The 22,794-nt window shown below is 44.8% G+C and overlaps 1 protein-coding gene across 9 annotated transcripts in view; it reads left to right on the forward strand.

The window, feature by feature from the left end:
- The window catches only part of LOC106570344 (triple functional domain protein), a 169,417-nt gene that overhangs the window by 130,040 nt on the left and 16,583 nt on the right, over positions 1-22,794 (forward strand). For 8 of the 9 annotated variants that reach the window (XM_045694817.1, XM_045694818.1, XM_045694824.1 and 5 more), the window contains 19 exons: positions 679-789; positions 6,770-6,963; positions 7,118-7,288; positions 12,736-12,831; positions 12,974-13,122; positions 13,403-13,469; positions 13,593-13,696; positions 13,798-13,867; positions 15,162-15,344; positions 15,608-15,658; positions 15,782-15,859; positions 16,072-16,260; positions 16,420-16,600; positions 16,734-17,060; positions 17,179-17,768; positions 21,139-21,386; positions 21,561-21,696; positions 21,976-22,003; positions 22,287-22,449. In XM_045694817.1, the coding sequence (XP_045550773.1) occupies positions 679-789; positions 6,770-6,963; positions 7,118-7,288; positions 12,736-12,831; positions 12,974-13,122; positions 13,403-13,469; positions 13,593-13,696; positions 13,798-13,867; positions 15,162-15,344; positions 15,608-15,658; positions 15,782-15,859; positions 16,072-16,260; positions 16,420-16,600; positions 16,734-17,060; positions 17,179-17,768; positions 21,139-21,386; positions 21,561-21,696; positions 21,976-22,003; positions 22,287-22,449 (3,136 nt within the window). The remainder of the gene's footprint in view (positions 1-678; positions 790-6,769; positions 6,964-7,117; positions 7,289-12,735; positions 12,832-12,973; positions 13,123-13,402; positions 13,470-13,592; positions 13,697-13,797; positions 13,868-15,161; positions 15,345-15,607; positions 15,659-15,781; positions 15,860-16,071; positions 16,261-16,419; positions 16,601-16,733; positions 17,061-17,178; positions 17,769-21,138; positions 21,387-21,560; positions 21,697-21,975; positions 22,004-22,286; positions 22,450-22,794) is intronic. The other variant, XM_045694822.1, reaches the window with a different exon arrangement.

The following is a 22,794-nucleotide window of genomic DNA, read 5'->3' on the forward strand; positions in this document are numbered from 1 at the left end:
GCCCTCCTACGGCCTCCTCCACGTCTCCTGATGTACTGGCCTGTCTCCTGGTAGCGCCTCCATGCTCTGGACACTACGCAAACAGACACAGCAAACCTTCTTGCCACAGCTCGCATTGATGTGCCATCCTGGATGAGCTGCACTACCTGAGCCACTTGTGTGGGTTGTAGACTCCGTCTCATGCTACCACTAGAGTGAAAGTACCGCCAGCATTCAAAAGTGACCAAAACATCAGCCAGGAAGCATAGGAACTGAGAAGTGGTCTGTGCAGAACCACTCCTTTATTGGGGGTGTCTTGATAATTGCCTATAATTTCCACCTGTTGTCTATTCCATTTGCACAACAGCATGTGAAATTTATTGTCAATCAGTGTTGCTTCCTAAGTGGACAGTTTGATTTCACAGAAGTGTGATTGACTTGGAGTTACATTGTGTTGTTTAAGTGTTCCCTTTATTTTTTTGAGCAGTATATTATGGGTAGGGGGAGAAATGTGTGTTCAGAATCCTCTTCTGTTTTTGATTACCTCTTTCTCACTCACCCTCCTCCCTCTCTCTCCCGCTCCTCCCTTTCTCGTCCTCCTCCTCCCTCTCTCTCCTCCCTCTCTCCCTCCTCCTCCCTCTCTCCCTCTCGCCCTCCTCCTCCCTTTCTCTACCCCCTCTTCCCTCTCTCTCCCTCCAGACACTCTATCAGTGTGTAGTAATGACTCCATCATGCCAGGCTCCTCTGCCACTCTGCAGCCTGGGCATCATGGTATGGGCTCACACACCTCGCCAGGGCCCAAACGACCTGGTAAGCACACACACACACCTCACCCATTTTGCAAGGGAGTGGCTCCCAATCCGTGACCGTATTTTGCATGAATCTGGGACTTCAGTCATTTTTTATGCCGAAACCTGATTAGATGCATAGCTATGTCCTGGATGGCAGGTTCTCGGCCCCAGTGATGTACTTGGCTGTACGCACTACCCTCTGTAGTGCCCTGCGGTCTGATGCCAAGCAATTGCCGTACCAAGCGGTGATGCAGCCAGTCAAGATGCTCTCAATGGTGCAGCTGTAGAACTTTTTGAGGATCTGAGGGTCAATGCCAAATCTTTTAACTTGCTGCACTGGTGTATCTGTCACTATTGATTTAAGATTTTTTGTTATGATTTGTATATTAATATTTCTGGGACATTTGGAGAACACTTATGGATCTGTTAGACACACATATAACTATATCATTTCTCTAAACTGATTTGACAACTGATTTGCATTTCTGGGGTCAGGTGGGGTTAACTACACTGAACAAAAATATAATTAAATCAAATCAAATTTTATTGGTCACATACATATGGTTAACAGATGTTAATGCGATTGTAGCAAGTAATCTTACAATTTCACAACAACTACCTTATACACACACAAGTGTAAAGGAAATAATAAGAATATGTACATATAAATATATGGATCAGCGATGGCGAACGGCATAGGCAAAATGCAGTAGATGGTATAGAGTACAGTATATACATATGAGATGAGTAATGTAGGGTATGTAAACATTATATGAAGTGGCATTGTTTAAAGTGACTAGTGATACATTTATTACATCCAATTTTGAATTATTAAAGTGGCTTGAGATTGAGTCAGTATGTTGGCAGGAGCCACTCAATGTTAGTGATGGCTGTTTAACAGTCTGAAGGCCTTGAGATAGAAGCTGTTTTTCAGTCTCTCGGTCCCTGCTTTGATGCACCTGTACTGACCTCGCCTTCTGGATGATAGCGGGGTGAACAGGTAGTGGCTCGGGTGGTTGTTGTCCTTGATGATTTTTTTGGCCTTCCTGTGACATCGGTTGCTGTAGGTGTCCTGGAGGGCAGGTAGTTTTTCCCCGGTGATGCGTTGTGCAGACCTCACTACCCTCTGGAGATCCTTACGGTTATGGTCGGAGCAGTTGCCGTACCAGGCGGTGATACAGCCCGACAGGATGCTCTCGATTGTGCATCTGTAAAAGTTTGTGAGTGTTTTCGGTGACAAGCCAAATTGCTTCACCCTCCTGAGGTTGAAGAGGCACTGTTGCGCCTTCTTCATCACGCTGTCTGTGTGGGTGGACCATTTCAGTTTGTCCTTGATGTGTACGCCGAGGAACTTAAAACTTCCCACCTTCTCCACTATTGTCCCGTCGATGTGGATAGGGGAGTGCACCCTCTGCTGTTTCCTGAAGTCCACGATCATCTCCTTTGTTTTGTTGACGTTGAGTGTGAGGTTATTTTCCTGACACCACACTCCGAGGGCCCTCACCTCCTCCCTGTAGACCGTCTCGTCGTTGTTGGTAATCAAGCCTATCACTGTAGTTTCGTCTGCAAACTTGATGATTGAGTTGGAGGCGTGCATGGCCACTCAGTCATGGGTGAACATGGAGTGCAGGAGAGGGCTGAGAACGCACCCTTGTGGTGCCCCAGTGTTGAGGATCAGCAGGGTGGAGATGTTTCCTACCCTCACCACCTGGGGGCGGCCCGTCAAAGTCCAGGACCCAGTTGCACAGGGTGGGGTTGATACCCAGGGTCTCGAGCTTAATGACGAGTTTGGAGGGTACTATGGTGTTAAATACTGAGCTGTAGTCGATGAACAGCATTCTTACATAGGAATTCCTCTTGTCCAGATAGGTTAGGGCAGTGTTCAGTGTGATTGCGATTGGATCGTCTGTGGACCTATTGGGGCGGTAAGCAAATTGGAGTGGGTCTAGGGTGTCAGGTAGGGTGAAGGTGATATGATCCTTGACTAGTCTCTCATAGCACTTCATGATGATGGAAGTGAGTGCTACAGGGTGATAGTCATTTAGCTCAGTTACCTTAGCTTTCTTGGGAACAAGAACAATGGTGGCCTTCTTGAAGCATGTGGGGACAGCAGACTGGAATAGGGATTGATTGAATATGTCCGTAAACACACCAGCCAGCTGGTCTGCACATGCTCTGAGGACACGGCTAGTGATGCCGTCTGGGCCGGCAGCCTTGCGAGGGTTAACACGTTTAAATGTTTTACTCATGTTGGCTGTGGTGAAGATAATGTGGTCGGCATTTGATTGTAAGGAATTCTTGGTCAGGTGAACAAAAGGACTTAATCATAAGGCATACATCCCCGCCCTTCTTCTTACCAGAGAGATGTTTGTTTCTGTCGGCGCGATGCGTGAAGAAACTGGGTGGCTGTACCGACTCTGATAACATATCCCAAGTGAGCCATGTTTCCGTGAAACAAAGAATGTTACAATCACTGATGTCTCTCTGGAAGGCAACCCTTGCTCGAATTTCGTCTATCTTGTTGTCAAGAGACTGGACATTGGCGAGTAGTATACTCGGGAGCAGTGAGCGATGTGCCTGTCTACGGAGCCTGACCAGAAGACCGCTCCGTCTACCCCTTCTGTGGCGCCGTTGTTGTTTTGGGTCGCCTACTGGGATCCGGTCCATTGTCCTGTGTGGTGGTCCAAACAGGATCCGCATCGGGAAAGTCGTTTTCCTGGTTGTAATGTTGGTAAATTGACGTTGCTCTTATATCCAATAGTTCTTCCCGGCTGTATGTAAAAATAATTTTCTGGGGTAACAATGTAAGAAATAATATAGAAAAAAACAAAATACTCCATAGTTTCCTAAGAATGCGAAGCGAGGCGACCATCTCTGTCGGTGCCATCATTCTCCACCCAGGGAGAGACAAATGCAACATGCAACAATTTCAAAATTAGACCCTAAATTAGGCCCTATTCTATGGATTTCACATGACTGGGAATACAGATATTCATCTGTTGGTCACAGATACCTTAAAAAAAAAATAGGGGCGTGGATCAGAAAACCAGTCAGTATCTGGTGTGATCACCATTTGCCTCATGCAGCGCGACACATCTCCTTCACATAGAGTTGATCAGGCTTTTGATTGTGGCCTGTGGAATCTTCAATGGCTGTGCAAAGTTTCTGGATATTGGCGGGACCTGGAACCCGCTGTCGTACACATCGATCGTACACATCGATCCAGTGCATCCCAAACATGCTCAATGGGTGAAATATCTGGAGACTATGCAAGTCATGAAAGAACTGGGACATTTTCAGCTTCCAGGAATTGTGTTCAGTTCCTTGCGACATGAGGCCGTGCATTATCATGCTGAAACATGAGGTGATGGATGAATGGCACGACAATGGGCCTTCAGGATCTCATCATTAAAATTGCCATCGATAAAATGCAATTGTGTTCGTTGTCCATAGCTTATGCCTGCCCATACCATAACCCCACCGCCACCATGGGGCACTCTGTTCACAACATTGACATCAGCAAACTGCTCGCCCACATGACGCCACCTGTCCAGTACAGTTGAAACCGGGATTCGTCCGTGAAGAGCACACTTCTCCAGTCTGCCAGTGGCCATCGAAGCTGAGCATTTGCCCACTGAAGTTGATTACGACGCCAAACTGCAGTCAGATCAAGACCTTGGTGAGGATAACAATCACGCAGATAAGCTTCCCTTGACAGTTTGTGCAGAAATTCTTCAGTTGTGCAAACCCACGATTTCATCAGCTGTCCGGGCGGCTGGTCTCAGACGATCCCGCAGATGAAGAAGCCGGATGTGGAGGTCCTTGGCTGGCATGGTAACACATGGTCTGTGGTTGTGAGGCCGGTTGGACGTACTGCCAAATTATCTAAAACAATATTGGAGGAGGCTTATGGTAGATAAATTAACATTCAATTCTCTGGCAACAGCTCTGGTGGACATACCTGCAATCAGCATGCCAATTGCGCTATCTTGGCAAATGAGAAATGGTCAGTAACAGGGATGTAAACAAATTTGTGCACAATATATTTGATGAATAAGCTTTTTGTGCGTATGGAACAGTTCTGGGATCTTTTATTTCAGCTCATGAAACATTGCACCAACACTTTACATGTTGTATTTATATTTTTGTTCAGTGTAAATGAGAAATGGTAATCCAGGGGAAATGGAAACGCAAATAAATCTGCCTATTTGAGGTTATAAATACATAGTTTAGGCTATAAATTCATGACATTACCGCTTCTTTTCCCATGGTCAGAGGGGATCAGCACACATAGGCTTCTCTGTGTCGCCTCTGCAACAGAGTCAGGGTATATGCAGCAGTTTGGGCCGCCTGGCTCGTTGTGAACTGTGTGAATACTATTTCTTCCTAACAAAGACAGCCAACTTCGCCAAACGGGGGATGATTTAACAAAAGCGCATTTGTGAAAAAAGCACAATCGTTGCACGACTGCACCTAACCATAAACATCAATGCCTTTCTTAAAATCAATAGACAGAAGTATATGTTTTTAAACCTGCATATTTAGCTAAAAGAAATCCAGGTACGCAGGCAATATTAAGCAGGTGAAATTGTGTCACTTCTCTTCTGTTCATTGCACGCAGAGTCTGGGTATATGCAAGAGTTTGGGCCGCCTGGCTCGTTGCGAACTAATTTGCCAGAATTTTACATAATTATGACATAACATTGAAGGTTGTGCAATGTAACAAGAATATTTAGACTTAGGGATGCCACCCGTTAGATAAAATACGGAACTGTTCCGTATTTCACTGAAAGAATAAACGTGATAGTTTCCGGATTCAACCATATTAATGACCTAAGTCTCGTATTTCTGTGTGTTATTATGTTATAATTAAGTCTATGATTTGATAGAGCAGTCTGACTGAGCGGTGGTAGGCAGCAGCAGGCTCGTAAGCATTCATTCAAAACAGCACTTTTGTGTGTTTTGCCAGCAGCTCTTTGCAATGCATTGCACAGTTTATGACTTCAAGCCTATCAACTTCCAAGATGAGGCTGGTGTAACCGATGTGAAATGGCTAGCTAGTTAGCCGGGTGCGCGCTAATAGCGTTTCAAACGTCACTCGCTCTGAGACTTGGAGTAGTTGTTCCCCTTGCTCTGCATGGGTAATGCTGCTTCGAGGGTGGCTGTTGTCGATGTGTTCATGGTTTGAGCCCAGGTAGGAGCGAGGTGTGTTCATGGTTCGAGCCCAGGTAAGTGCGAGGAGAGGGACGGAAGCTATACTGTTACACTGGCAATACTAAAGTGCCTATAAGAACATCCAATAGTCAAAGCTATATGAAATACAAATCATATAGAGAGAAATAGTCCTATAATTCCTATAATAACTACAACCTAAAACTTCTTACCTGGGAATATTGAAGACTCATGTTAAAAGGAACCACCAGCTTTCATATGTTCTCATGTTCTGAGCAAGGAACTTAAACGTTAGCTTTCTTACATGGCACATATTGCACTTTTACTTTCTTCTCCAACACTTTGTTTTTGCATTATTTAAACCAAATTGAACATGTTTCATTTTATTTGAGGCTAAATTGATTTTATTGATGTATTATATTAAGTTAAAATAAGTGTTCATTCAGTATTGTTGTAATTGTCATTATTACAAATAAATAAATAAATAAATAAATCGGCCGATTAATCAGTATCGGCCCTTTTTGGTCCTCCAATAATCGGTATCGGCGTTGAAAAATCATAATCGGTCAACCTCTAGTATGTATCTAATCGGGTGTCGGCATGAAAACATTTGAAGTCCAAATTCCTGCGATATACTGCGAGAATTTGCACGCTCACCGATATGGAGCCTCAGGAATAAAAGATCCGTTCACGGATTAGGAGCCACTACCTTTTTGCAAAGGGTTTGAGCGAACAACTCTAAATTTAAAGTGGTTGAAAAGGAGGTGTGTTGTGTGTTTGTGCGTGCCTACATGTACGTGTTAACAGTCTCCATCCCCCTGTCCCAGGTAACACCCTGCGTAAGTGGCTGACCAGCCCAGTGCGTCGTCTGAGCAGTGGCAAGGCAGACGGGCACGTCAAAAAGCTGGCACACAAACAGAAGAAGAACCGCGAGGTGAGGAAGAGTGGTGAGATGACGGGCAGCGCCCAGAAAGACTCTGATGACAGCGCCGCTACACCTCAGGATGAGACTGTGGAGGAGGTGAGGGGATGGTGGCGACAGACAGACATGGACACACACACGCCTATTCACCAGCAAGATTCTCTCTGAGTCTCTCTCTCTTTGTCTCTCTCTACCTTTCTCTCCCACCCACCCTCTCTCTCTCTAATCTCTCCTCTCTTTCTCTCCTCTACAGAGGGTGCGTAACGAGGGGCTCTCCAGTGGGACCCTGTCCAAGTCCTCGTCCTCTGGGATGCAGAGCTGTGGAGAGGAGGAGGGCGAGGAGGGTCCTGACTCTGTACCCCTACCGCCCCCCATGGCCATCCAGCAGCACAGCCTACTGCAGCCTGACACACAGGACGACAAGGTAAGTGTAAGGGAGGGGGGAGGTAGAGAATAGGGGTACAGTCAGCCTAAGGATAAGGTGAAGGGGTGTACGGGTGGGGAGAAGGTACGGGAGAGGATAGATAGGGTGGAGGTAAAGGATAGAAAGTCTAGGCTAACTGGTACACACATATAAAATAACAGATAGGCCTGTAACCAGGAAGTGTAACACTAAACAAACAATCGTAAACTACCCCATGTAAATCTAAGATCCCCCACACAGAAAACTCATCCTTTCTGTTACAGTTTCTCTCTCTTATGATTTAGCCATGAGTTTAATTATTTTGTGATTATATTCTACAGACAAACATTACATCCATTTTAGTCAGTTTTCTTCTCACTTCCTGCTGAGCAGGGCCTGTATTCACTTCCTGCTGAGCAGGGCCTGTATTCACTTCTTGCTGAGCAGGGCCTGTATTCACAAAGCATCTTAGAGTAGTACGAGTGCTGATTTAGGATCATTCAATATGATGAAAGGCAAATCTGATCCTAGATCAGCACTCCTACTCTGAGACGCTTTGGGAATGCAGGCTTAGATTTCAATTCATAATGAAACATTGAAGCTCCTATTCAAATAGAAATCCAATGAAATGCATCAGTTACTGGTCCCGTCCTGGGGTCACCTTCTCTTGGCGCAGCGTTTTTCTCTGACACTAATTTGTTTCTCTTTTTGTTTGTTTTGTTTCCGACTGTATGGTTGGTTTGCTGTCTGTTTACTGTTTACCATGCTGTAGCATTACCTTGATTTATGTCCTGTCTTTGCTTTGTCTCAGTTTCCATACCTCTCCATCTCCTGAATCAATCCTTCCATCTCTCTCCCTCCTTTTCTCTTCCCTCAATACTTCAGTTCTCTCTCTCTTTTCCCCCTCTCAGTAACTGTACTATAGACTTAGTTGCTGTTTTTCTTTCGGTTCTTCTTATGAAAGTCAGTTGAATGACAACGGATGTAGAATGTTGACGTCTGTTCCTGTCTTCTAGTATTTTTCTCTCTGAGGCATAAGACTCTCTCTTCCAAACGTCTCTCTCAAGAGCTCTTGTAGTCTGCCTACCTTACGCTCTCTTGCTCTCTCTGGCTCTCTTCTACACCTAAACTTGCTCTCTCTCTCTCTCTCTGTCTCTCTCTCTCTCTCTTAGTATCTGCAGTGCTTTATCCAACTATATAATTACTCCCCCTCTTCATCTTTCTTTTTAGTTTTGATTATTTTCCATTTTTCATCACCGGCCCGGTTCCTTCAATATACGGCTTTCACCAAACGAGTCTAAGTTTTGATTATGCATTTTAAGTATTTTTTGCCTCGTTGCCTGGTTACTCGTCCGTTTGCCGTGTGAAAGCACCCTCAGAATAACTCTGAGACACATGCAGAACAGAGCAGGTAGAAGTCTCTAGACGCTGATCTAAGGTCAACTTTGCGTTCTCTCACACTATTGGCTTCAGGATCGAATTTGGGGCAAGCTGATCCTAGAACACTCGTACAAATGAACAAAGTCGTGCTAAAATGACGATGATTCAGAACTCCCTCCTCCTCCCTCACCCCCTCACCTGTCCTCACCCCTCCCCTGTGTGCGTTAACCTCATTGCACCATGTTATTAATTGGCACCTACTGTACGCCCTGGCACGCCCAGAGGGTACACCCCAACACCCCACCACACACAGACCCTTAGTGGGGCACAGCACAGTCTGGAGACAGCACAGCAAGGGTGAGAGACTCTCATACATTTTACTGTACCTCCTTACTTCTTCAATGTCTTATACAGTCATTATACACCTTCTCTTTTCTAAATGCAGTCCTTTATTAATCAGTTCATATTTCATCATCCACTTTTAAAAATGTCTTTATTATATAGATATCTCATACACTCTCTACAGCGAGGGAAAAAAGTATTTGATCCCCTGCTGATTTTGTATGTTTGCCCACTGACAAAGAAATGATTAGTCTATAATTTTAATGGTAGGTTTATTTGAACAGTGAGAGACAGAATAACAACAACAAAAATCCAGAAAAACGCATGTCAAAAATGTTATAAAATGATTTGCATTTTAATGAGGGAAATAAGTATTTGACCCCTCTGCAAAACATGACTTAGTACTTGGTGGCAAAACCCTTGTTGGCAATCACAGAGGTCAGACGTTTCTTGTAGTTGGCCACCAGGTTTGCACACATCTCAGGAGGGATTTTGTCCCACTCCTCTTTGCAGATCTTCTCCAAGTCATTAAGGTTTCGAGGCTGACGTTTGGCAACTCGAACCTTCAGCTCCCTCCACAGATTTTCTATGGGATTAAGGTCTGGAGACTGGCTAGGCCACTCCAGGACCTTAATGTGCTTCTTCTTGAACCACTCCTTTGTTGCCTTGGCCGTGTGTTTTGGGTCATTGTCATGCTGGAATGCCCATCCACGACCCATTTTCAATGCCCTGGTTGAGGGAAGGAGGTTCTCACCCAAGATTTGATGGTACATGGCCCCGTCCATCGTCCCTTTGATGCGTTGAAGTTGTCCTGTCCCCTTAGCAGAAAAACACCCCCAAAGCATAATGTTTCCACCTCCATGTTTGACGGTGGGGATGGTGTTCTTGGGGTCATAGGCAGCATTCCTCCTCCTCCAAACACGGCGAGTTGAGTTGATGCCATAGAGCTCCATTTTGGTCTCATCTGACCACAACACTTTCACCCAGTTGTCCTCTGAATCATTCAGATGTTCATTGGTAAACTTCAGACGGGCATGTATATGTGCTTTCTTGAGCAGGGGGTCTTTGCGGGCGCTGCAGGATTTCAGTCCTTCACGGCGTAGTGTGTTACCAATTGTTTTCTTTGTGACTATGGTCCCAGCTGCCTTGAGATCATTGACAAGATCCTTCCATGTAGTTCTGGGCTGATTCCTCACCGTTCTCATGATCATTGCAACTCCACGAGGTGAGATCTTGCATGGAGCCCCAGGCCGAGGGAGATTGACAGTTCTTTTGTGTTTCTTCCATTTGCAAATAATCGCACCAACTGTTGTCACCTTCTCACCAAGCTGATTGGCGATGGTCTTGTAGCCCATTCCAGTCTTGTGTAGGTCTACAATCTTGTCCCTGACATCCTTGGAGAGCTCTTTGGTCTTGGCCATGGTGGAGAGTTTGGAATCTTTTAAACAGGTAACAAGCTGAGATTAGGACCACTCCCTTTAAGAGTGTGCTCCTAATCTCAGCTCGTTACCTGTATAAAAGACACCTGGGAGCCAGAAATCTTTCTGATTGAGAGGGGGTCAAATACCTATTTCCTTCATTAAAATGCATATCAATTTATAACATTTTTGACATGCATTTTTCTGGATTTTGTTGTTGTTATTCTGTCTCTCAATTTTCAAATAAACCTACCATTACAATTATAGACTGATCATTTCTTTTGTCAGTAGGCAAACGTACAAAATCAGCAGGGGATCATATACTTTTTCAGACATCAGAACATTCATCAGAAAATGTAACTATCCCATTCTCCTAATTTATTATTTCCTCTTGTTTTTTTATTTTTTCTGACTTCCTTTTTCACTTTCACACCTGTAACCTCTTATCTTCTCTTATTTTTCAATACCATGGATTTACCTCTTACGAAACTCATTGGAGACTATACTATATACAAAAGTATGTGGACACCCCTTCAAATGAGTGGATTCGGCTATTTCAGCCATTCCCGTTGCTGACAGGTGTATAATATAGAGCATAGAGCCATGCAATCTCCATAGACAAACATTGGCAGTAGAATGGCCTTAATGAAGAGCTAAGTGACATTCAACGTGGCATCGTCATAGAATGCCACCATTCCAACAAGTCAGTTCGTCAAAATTTCTACCCTGCTAGAGCTGCCCTGGTCAACTGTAAGTGCTGTTACTATGAAGTGGAAACGTCTAGGAGCAACAACGGCTCAGCCACGAAGTGGTAGGCCACACAAGCTCACAGAATGGGACCGCCAAATGATGAAGCACGTAAAAATCGCCTGTCCTCGGTTGCAACACTCACTACCGTGTTACAAACTGCCTCTGGCTGTTCATCAGGAGCTTCATGAAATTGGTTTCCATGGCCGGGCAGCCACACACAAGCCTACGATAACCTTGCGCAATGCCAAGTGTCGGCTGGAGTGGTGTAAAGCTTGGACTCTGGAGCAGTGGAAACGCGTTCTCTGGAGTAGTGAATCACGCTTCATCATCTCGCAGTCCGACGGAAGAATCTGGGTTTGGTGGATGCCAGGAGAACGCTACCTGCCCCAATGCATAGTGCCAACTGTAAAGTTTGGCGGAGGAAGAATAATGGTCTTGGGCTGTTTTTCACAGTTCGGGCTAGGCCCCTTAGTTCCATGTGAAGGGAAATCTTAATGCTACATCATTCAATTACATTCTAGATGGTTCTGTGCTTCCAACTTTGTGGCAACAGTTTGGGGAAGGTCCTTTCCTGTTTCAGCATGACAATGCCCCCGTGCACAAAGCGAGGTCCATACAGAAATGGTTTATCGAGATCGGTGTGGAAGAACTTGACTGGCCTGCACAGAGCCCTGACCTCAACCTTTGGGATGAATTGGAACTCCGACTGCGAGCCAGGCCTAATCGCCTAACATCAGTGCCCGACCTCCCTAATGCTCTTGTGGCTGAATGGAAGTCCCTTCAGCAATGTTGCAACATCTAGTGGAAAGCCTTCCCAGAAGAGTGGAGCCACCTGTTATAGCAGCAAAGGGTGGACCAACTCCATATTAATGCCCATAATTTTGGAATGAGATGTTCGATGAGCAGATGTCCACATGCTTTTGGTCATGTAGTGTATTTTCCTTATTTTTTTAAATCATAGATTCACTTTACACTTCTTCGTTTTAACTTCATATTAGAACCGCTTTCTTGTTCTGATCAACATTGGATCATTCATTAAGAGCAGAGGATCAAAATACAACACGAACAGTAACACTGTGTAAGGTAGACTAAGCGAGATGACGTCTTATACAAACCAATTATCCAACAAAGACGTCACCAACATATAGCTGGCTGGAAACATTTTACCCGCCATTCAATGTATGCCTCAGGAATATTTTGGGATCTGTCCAGAAAAAAAAACATTTTTCTTTCATCGTCTCTTTTCCAGTAGTCACTTGGATCAGTGTTTGCAGTGTCTCTCTACATGAAATGTTTTGATGTTCTCCCTTAAAAGAGGGCATTCTACAAGAGAGGGTTAAATTAGGAAGAACCAATAATGTTATTCTTGACAGATTTGGTTTCTTGGTTAATTGATAGGATCAGTTAATTTATGTATTAATTCATCAGTTAATTGTTTGAAAGATTGCTTGATTGTTTTCTAGATTACAGGAATGGTAGTAAATAAAACCTTTAGCCAGATCAGGTAGTAAGACTCTGCTGAATGGCGTGTTCTAACACTGTTCTCTCCTAACCCCCCCTCCCTCCATCCCTGTCCAGAGCTCCTCTCGTCTGTCCGTCCGTCCGTCCAGTTCTGAGACACCCAGTGCAGCAGAGCTGGTGAGCGCCATTGAGGAACTGGTCAAGAGCAAGATGGTGAGGACACTCTCTCTCTCTCACACACACACACACACACACACACACACACACACACACACACACACACACACACACGCAGAGGCGTCATCTGGTTTACAATCAACCTCCTTCTTTCTCTCTCCCTCTTCTCTCTCTCCAGGCTTTAGAGGACCGGCCCAGCTCTCTCTCAGTAGAACAGGGGGATAGCAGCTCTCCCTCCTTCAACCCCTCTGACAACTCCCTCCTTTCATCCTCCTCTCCCATCGATGAGATGGAGGAGCGCAAGACTGGCTTCCTCAAGAGACGACAGTACGTACTGGATTGATGGTGCATCTTTTTTCAACCAAGGGGATAGCACGTTAAAGCCATTCCACTTGTTTCCAATGTGGCGCACTAGCACTGTTTCTCTCTTTCTGTCACTCACTCTTTCTCGCTCACTGTTACAGTGTCCATATTAGGGCAATTCCTGTCTCAGCAGGATTTGACTGAAGCTGTCCTACTATGGACACCATACACTGGAACTCCCTTTTATACTTTGACACACTCTTGTTTCAGCTGTGTTTCTGTCTGTCTTTCTCTGTCTGTGTAGTTATGTGTTGTTGGAGCTGGTGGAGACTGAGAGGGACTACGTCAGAGACCTGGGCGTGGTGGTGGGGGTGAGTCAAAACGCATCACTTCCTCCCTCTCTCTGACCTCACTTCCTCTTCCTCTCATGTTAGTTGATGTTCGAGTGTGTGTGTGACGGCTTGATTATGCAACCCTGACTGTGTGTGTTTCAGGGCTATATGACGCGGATGAAGGAGGAAGGGGTACCGGATGATATGAAGGGGAAAGACAAGATCGTCTTTGGAAACATCCACCAGATCTACGACTGGCACAGAGAGTACGACACACACGGGCATACACACACACAATCACACATACAAACACACACACAACATATGGATACACCTTGCTTAACCCTCTCTCTCTTTCTCTCTGCAGTTTCTTCATGGGAGAGTTAGAGAAGTGTCTCGAAGACCCTGACCGACTTGGGCCGCTGTTCGTCAAACATGTGAGTGACTGACTGTTGCTGTGTGTATATACAGTGCAATCGGAAAGTACCTTATCTACACATAATACCCCATAATGACAAAGCGAAAATGTATTAAAAATAAAAGAACAGAAATACATTATTTACATAAGTATTCAGACCCTTTGCTATGAGACTCGAAATTGAGCTCAGGTGCATCCTGTTTCCATTGAGCATCCTTGAGATGTTTCTACAACTTGATTGGAGTCCACTTGTGGTAAATTCAATTGATTGGACATGATTTGGATAGGCACACACTTGTCTATATAAGTTAACAGTGCATGTCAGAGCAAAAACCAAGCCATGAGGTCGAAGGAATTGTCCGTAGAGTTCCGAGACAGGATTGCGTCTAAGCACAGATCTGGGGAAGAGTACCAAAAAATGTCTGCAGCATTGAAGGTCCCCAAGAACACAGTGGCCTCCATCAATATTAAATGGAAGAATTTTGCAACCACCAAGACTCTTCCTAGAGCTGTCCGCCCAGCCAAACTGAGCAATCGGGGGAGTAGGGCCTTGGTCAGGGAGGTGACCAAGAACCCAATGGTCACTCTGACATAGCTCCAGAGTTCCTCTGTGGAGATGGGAGAACCTTCCAGAAGATCAACCATCTCTGCAGCACTCCACCAATCAGGCCTTTATGGTAGAGTGGCCAGACGGAAGCCACTCTTCAGTAAAAGGCACCTAAAGACTCTCAGACCATGAGAAACAAGATTCTCTGGTCTGATGAAACCAATATGGAACTCTTTGGGCTGAATGCCAAGAGTCACATCTGGAGGAAACTTGTCACCATCTTTACTGTGAAGCATGGCGGTGGCAGCACAGAGCCTGGACTTGAGCACTATCAAACATCTCTGGAGAGACCTGAAAATAGCTGTGCAGCGACGCTCCCCATCCAACCTAACAAAGCTTGAGGATCTGCAGAGAAGAATGGGAGAAACTCCCCAAATACAGGTGTGCCAAGCTTGTAGCGTCATACCCAAGAAGACTTGAGGCTGTAATCGCAAATCCCAAATCTGCTTCAACAAAGTACTGAGTAAAGGGTCTGAATACTTATGTAAATGTGATCTTTCTGGGGGGGTTTAGAATAAATTTGCAAAAAGATAAAAAAAACTGTTTTGCTTTGTCATTATGGGGTATTGTGTGTAGATTGATGAGGGAAATAAACAATTTCATCAATTTTAGAATAAGGCTGTAATGTAACAAAATGTGGAAAAAGTCAAGGGGTCTGAACACAGTATATCTACTGTACCCTAACCCTGGTGTGTTCTGTCTCCAGGAGCGGAGGCTACACATGTACGTAGTGTACTGTCAGAACAAGCCTAAGTCAGAGCTCATCGTATCAGAGTACATCGACACCTACTTCGAGGACCTGAAACAACGTCTAGGTCACCGTCTCCAGATCACTGACCTCCTCATCAAACCCGTCCAGAGAATCATGAAGTACCAACTACTGCTCAAGGTAGGGTGTGGGGGTCTCTGTGTGTTCTCATCATCGTCTTGTGTAGGAGAGAAATAATCACTGTACAAATCATGTTCTTAGTTGTCCAGCAGGGGGTGCAAACCACATTCATTTTCTTAGCTGTACCAGGGGGCCAGTATCAAATCAGTTTGTTACCTTACTCTAACATGCTGTCTTATCATCGGGTAATCATTATGTCATTATGTTTCGCACAAGTCACAGTTTTGTAATATCCAATTAACTTTGCCTCGTTTTGTTTGTAGGACTTCCTGAAATTCTCTAAAAAGGCAGGGTTGGATTCAGTGGAGTTGGAGGTGAGGAGGAGAGGACACTGACTTTCCTCTAGTGTTTTCATTAAAATAAATCTATAGTTTTAGACTATACTGTATTTCCTTAACTGTGTTTTTTTTTTTTTAACCATTCAATGTTCCCTTCAGAAAGGAGTTGAGATCATGTGCATCGTACCAAAGAGATGCAACGATATGATGAACGTGGGGCGGCTCCAAGGATTTGACGTAAGACAACCCGGACAGGAAATAGATATTTACATTTAAAAACAGATCAATTGATTGTCAGATCAATCGACCGAACCAATTGATCAACTTGTCTGATTTTCTTTCCTCCTTCCTGGATCTGCCCCCCTTACCTCTTCCTTTATTTGTCTCTTTCAACGTTTTTCTCCTCACTTTTTTCCCTTATCTTATTTCTTTTCTATCCTCCCCTTTAGGGTAAGATTGTGGCCCAAGGTCGTCTGCTGCTTCAGGATACCTTCATGGTATCTGACCCCGAGGAGGGAGAAGGGAGGATGAGGGAGAGAAGGGTCTTCCTCTTTGAACAGATCGTCATCTTCAGTGAACCACTGGACAAGAAGAGAGGTTTCTCCATGCCCGGCTTCCTATATAAGAACAGCATCAAGGTATCGTCTCTACATCGTATGATGGAAATGTGTATAAACTGCCAAGACAACTCAAATTAATTTTGAATGCATCAAAAGACAATGTAAGTTTGGAAGCTCTGTATTCATTCACTCGTTATTTTTTAATAAAGGTGAAACTCTCTCACCCCCTCCCTCCAGGTCAGTTGTCTCGGGTTGGAGGACAGTGTGGACGGTGACCCCTGTAAATTTGTGTTGACGTCTCGGGTGACCAATAGCAGCATAGAATCCTTTGTCCTCCACTCCTCCCACCTGGGTGTCCGGCAGGTCTGGACCCTTCAGATCAGCCAGATACTGGAGAGCCAACGCAACTTCCTCAATGGTACACACACACCTTTAGCTGAGCTTTTTCAACAGTACACGATTTTGGAATGTTGTGGTGAGTGATGTTACCAAAATAAGGTTAATAGTTTTTATAAATCTCTCCCTCGCTTTCTCACTCTCTCTCTCTCCAGCTCTGACATCCCCTACAGAGTACCAGAGGAACCATGTAGGGGCTAGCGACAGACCATGTCTACCCAGCGGCGGAGCTCCGTCAGTGGGGAGCGTCATACCCAGTTTGGCCCCTGTTGGAGCCCTACAGGGTGTGCATCTATCTGGGCCGCTCGGTGGAAGTGGGCCCCTCGCTGTTGGTAGTCCCCTTGTTGGAGGTGGTCCCCAGGGTGGAGCTGGCTCATCCAGGAGGCCCTCCAGGATCCCCCAGCCCTCCCGCCTGCCCCAGCCCTTACGACACCCACACAACCCTGGGGCCACAGACCCAGATGGCCCCAACAAGATGTCAGGTAGGCTGAGGCTCTCCCAGTATTACCGAGGGAGTGTGTGTCTGTGCGTGTGTGTGTTGAAATTCCTTGGTTAAGACATTTCCCTCCCTCTACTCAGTGTTGCTCACTTCTGATTCAGGTTCCTCCCCTTGTCTCCCCCCTCCTCCCTCGCTCCCTCCCTCTGTCTCAGTGGACCTGCGGGACCTGGTTCCGGCAGGGGGAGTGAGGGAGACCAGGGATGCCCAGCGTGGGGTGAGGGTCCAGGGGGGAAGCCCCCAGGGCAAGCGCCCCATCTTGGCCTCAAACGACCAGCCCCATTCTGTCTCCCCTATCCCCCGGGCCAGTGTGGCCCCGCTCCCTGTACCTGTGCCTCTCTCCAGCCCCACCAAGTCTCGGCCGGGCACCGTCTCCCCTATGGCCTCCCCCATGGCCACCCCAGCCTTCGGGAAGGATGCGCTCCCCCCTCCCCCTCCCAGCCCTGGCCTGAAGTCTGGCTCTGGTTCCTTCTGGAGCTCCATGCCTGGTTCTCCAGCCAGCCGGCCGGGCTCCTTCACCTTCCCAGGGGAGGCAGTGGATACCCTGGGGAGGCAGAACCAAAACACGGGGCAGATCTCATCTCAGTCAGGGACCGGGTCCCACAGACACTCCACCCACAGCAAGGAGGCGGACCGCATGAGTACGTGCTCATCGACCAGTGAGCAGTCCATCCAGTCCACCCAGAGCAATGGGGTAAGAGATGTACCCGCTGCCCAGGCTTCAGGGCAGCCTAGTTCTGCTAGTGCTCCTGGTTGACTCACCCAGCACCCACGGGAGACGTGTCCTGTCCTGTCTTCCTGTGACCTGCTGCATCCCACTGGAGCTGGCTCTACTAAACTGCTACAACATGTTCTACTACTATTCTACAACTAGTAGTACTCTACTACTACTACTACAACAACTACTACTAATTGTTGTACTCCTGCACACTTCTTGTATGTCTCTAAAGAATCGACAAGCCTATTAGACTATTCTTCAACGCACAGCTCTAACCAAGCTTTAACTGCACTTCAAGTAGCACTCTACCACTACTGCTACTAGTAGTACTATACTACTACTACTACTACTACACTATTAGTAGTACTTTACTAGTACTACTACTACTATACTATTAGTAGTACTCTACTACTACTACTACTACTCTGCAACTAGTAGTACTATACTACTACTACTACTCTGCTACTAGTAGTACTCTACTTCTAGTAGTACACTACTACTACTACTCTGCTACTAGTAGTACTATACTATACTACTAGTAGTACTCTACTACTACTCTGCTACTAGTAGTACTCTACTACTACTACTGTGCTACTAGCGGTACTCTACTACTCTGCAACTAGTAGTACTATACTACTACTACTACTCTGCTACTAGTATTAATATACTACTACTACTACTCTGCTACTAGTAGTACTCTACTACTCAGCTACTAGTGGTACTCTACTACTACTACTACTACTCTGCTACTAGTAGTACTCTACTTCTAGTAGTACACTACTACTCTGCTACTAGTAGTACTCTACTTCTAGTAGTACACTACTACTACTACTCTGCTACTAGTAGTACTATACTACTACTACTCTGCTACTAGTAGTACTCTACTACTACTACTAGTAGTACTATACTACTGCAACTAGTAGTACTATACTACTACTACTACTCTGCTACTAGTATTAATATACTACTACTACTACTCGCTACTAGTAGTACTCTACTACTCTGCTACTAGTGGTACTTTACTACTACTACTACTCTGCTACTAGTAGTACTCTACTTCTAGTAGTACACTACTACTACTACTCTACTACTAGTAGTACTATACTATACTACTACTACTCTGCTACTAGTGGTACTTTACTACTACTACTACTCTGCTACTAGTAGTACTCTACTTCTAGTAGTACACTACTACTACTACTCTACTACTAGTAGTACTATACTATACTACTACTACTCTGCTACTAGTAGTACTCTACTACTACTACTACTAGTAGTACTATACTACTGCAACTAGTAGTACTATACTACTACTACTACTACTCTGCTACTAGTATTAATATACTACTACTACTACTCTGCTACTAGTAGTACTCTACTACTCAGCTACTAGTGGTACTCTACTACTACTACTACTCTGCTACTAGTAGTACTCTACTTCTAGTAGTACACTACTACTCTGCTACTAGTAGTACTCTACTTCTAGTAGTACACTACTACTACTACTCTGCTACTAGTATTAATATACTACTACTACTACTACTCTGCTACTAGTAGTACTCTACTACTCAGCTACTAGTGGTACTCTACTACTACTACTACTCTGCTACTAGTAGTACTCTACTTCTAGTAGTACACTACTACTCTGCTACTAGTAGTACTCTACTTCTAGTAGTACACTACTACTACTACTCTGCTACTAGTATTAATATACTACTACTACTACTCTGCTACTAGTAGTACTCTACTACTCAGCTACTAGTAGTACTCTACTACTACTCTGCTACTAGTAGTACTCTACTTCTAGTAGTACACTACTACTCTGCTACTAGTAGTACTCTACTTCTAGTAGTACACTACTACTACTCTGCTACTAGTAGTACTATACTATACTACTACTACTCTGCTACTAGTAGTACTCTACTACTACTACTACTACTACTACTCTGCTACTAGTGGTACACTACTACTCTGCAATTAGTAGTACTATACTACTACTACTACTACTCTGCTACTAGTGGTACACTACTACCACTACTACTACTACTCTGCTACTTGTAGTAATATACTACTACTACTACTCTGCTACTAGTAGTACACTACTACTCTGCTACTAGTGGTACACTACTACTCTGCTACTAGTGGTACACTACTACTACTACTACTACTGCTACTACTCTGCTACTAGTGGTACACTACTACTACTACTACTACTACTACTACTCTGCTACTAGTAGTAATATACTACTACTACTCTGCTACTAGTGGTACACTACTACTACTCTGCTACTAGTAGTACTATACTACTACTACTACTCTGCTACTAGTAGTACTATACTACTACGCTGCTACTTGTAGTACTCTACTACTACTACTACTCTGCTACTAGTAGTACTATACTACCACTACTCTGCTACTAGTAGTACTCTGCTACTACTCTACTACTACAACTACTACGCACCTCATGTATGTCTAACAACTCTACTAAATTCTCCTGAATACTTTCTACTCTTTTTTTGCTAACAAGGCTTTTATAAAGCTTCAACCTTTAACAACGACTCTCATTTCTGCTATTTTTAACTCTTGACAAAGCTTCTGTCAGCTTGATTACTTCTCTCTAACTCTTCTCGTCGGAGCGAAAGAGCAAATATGACTGAAACTGAGTCAACTCTCCTTTAACACCCGAGTGTGTACCTCTCTTCCTCTTCACTCTACCTGATTAACTTGTTCTCTGAAGAATTAGTGGTGCCAATCCCTTTTCCGACTCTTTCTTTGTCTCTCATGGAGCTGTATGAACTTTTCTGGAAGCAGTGTGTGAAACTAGAAAATGGATGGTTAACAACAACACTCACATGACTGAACGATTGATTGTAGAAAGTGCTTTAATCAAATTGTACTTCTCTTTTTCCTCTTTCCTCTACCTAAACAGCAGAGTGTGTGAGGTGTGTTTGTGTGTGGGCAATGCCATGGTAAGAGTGATGCTGAGATTTTGCACTTTAAAATGTATGTCAAACAAAAAACAATGATTGCAAAGCTAAACAAACCATACAACTCTATGCACAAGGACTACTTTTAACTATTTCCATGGACATTTTTATAAAAACACATTAACTTGAAGAACAGTGCAGATGCAACGGTTTTTCTCTCGTTTTTCAGCATCACTCTGTTACCATGGATTTGCCTGTGCGTTGTTTGGGATGCCATGATAGAATCAGTGTGTTTGTCCTGTTACTGATGAGGTACATGGAATCGTGGAGGACTGACTTGTGTGTGTGTGATTTTCTTGCAAGTTCTTCAATATACTTACAACCCTTCCATAATTCCCCCATCTCCCCCATCTCCACAGAGTGAAAGCAGCAGCAGCAGTAGTATGTCGACCATGTTGGTGACCCAGGACTACGTGGCCCTGAAGGAGGATGAGATCAGTGTGTCCCAGGGAGAGGTGGTTCAGATCCTTGCCTCTAACCAACAGAACATGTTCCTGGTGTTCCGGGCCGCTACCGAACAGGGCCCCGCTGCCGAGGGCTGGATCCCCGGTTTCGTTCTAGGACACACCTCCACCATCATCCCCGACTGCCCAGACGGAACCATCAAGTAAGAGACTGTGGCAAATGTACAGTATACGGGGAAAGATTTTAGTGTGACACCACAAGATATTGTTAGCTTACAGCCATGGATTGTATGATATATAATGATATATGTAAATGATTAGTGTTATATCATACTGTATATCATATACCTTTCAACTAACCCTATTTGTGTAAACAGGAAGTCCTCATCCTGGCACACCACCCTGCGCATCCGCAAGAAGTCTGAGAGGAAAGAGGAGGGAAAGAAAGAGGGAAAGCTGGAGAACGGTTACAGGAAGTCTAGAGATGGGCTATCCAATAAGGTTTCTGTAAAGGTAAGTTATCATCAATCCTTTTGTCCAATCATTATGGACCGCTAGCCCCTACCCATAATGCCTAGGTACGTGTGTGGAAGTGAGAGGGTCGGATAGGCTAAGTGGAATTTCACCATATTGCTTACACCTATCAGAGAGCTAAGTGGTGCCAATGTTACTGCATTGCTAGTAAACAACCAATGGGAACCAGCAATGCCCCTTCCCCTCCAATCATTTCAGATCTACACAAAGTGTTCTTCTTTGACGTCTGACATCCTGTTTTCTGTCTTGTTTTTTCAGCTTCTAAACCCCAACTACATCTATGATGGTAAGTCCTCTTATTGTCTTTTAATGTCTAGTCTCAATAAAGATAATCTCAATACAGCAGAATGGATATGCAGATATTCAGCAGTGTATTGACTGTCCAAGACATTTAGGAACAATAAAGTTAATTGTACTGTATCAAATATCAAAGAACGAGGAAAGATCACCAACAATCTACAGATGCTGAGCAGAAAAATAATGTAAATACATGATATGCTCTCACTATGACACATTCCCTAGCCCTCTCAGCTGCTCAGTGATGATGTCATTTGACCTTTGACCCTTAGTCTCACCGGAGTTCCTGGTCCCCCTGAGTGAGGTGACGTGTGACAACGGGGAGAGTGTGACTCTGAGGTGTAAGGTGTGTGGCCGACCTAAAGCTACTGTCACCTGGAGGGGACCTGACCAGACGACCCTGAACAACAACGGACACCACAGCATCGCCTACAGGTGGAGAGAGATGGGGAGAGAGACACATACACAAAGGCACACACACAGGGGAACACATACTGTACATGCACACAACCTCGGCTACTGGTACACACACACAGGGGAACACATACATGCACACACACGGCATCAGCTACAGATGCAGGGAGGGAGAGAGAGACACATACACACAAATGCACACACTCACACACACACAAAGGCACACACACACAGCATCGGCTACAGGTACACACACACACACCTGTGTGATAGTGAAACCGTAAGCTCTATTAATATGCCCCTTCTTGTTGTGGGTTAAATACCAGGGATCACATCCACACACTCACTGTACTGGAAGTCACTTTG

This window comes from Salmo salar, chromosome ssa14 (genome assembly GCF_905237065.1).
Source record: "Salmo salar chromosome ssa14, Ssal_v3.1, whole genome shotgun sequence".
Classification (NCBI taxonomy): domain Eukaryota; kingdom Metazoa; phylum Chordata; class Actinopteri; order Salmoniformes; family Salmonidae; genus Salmo; species Salmo salar.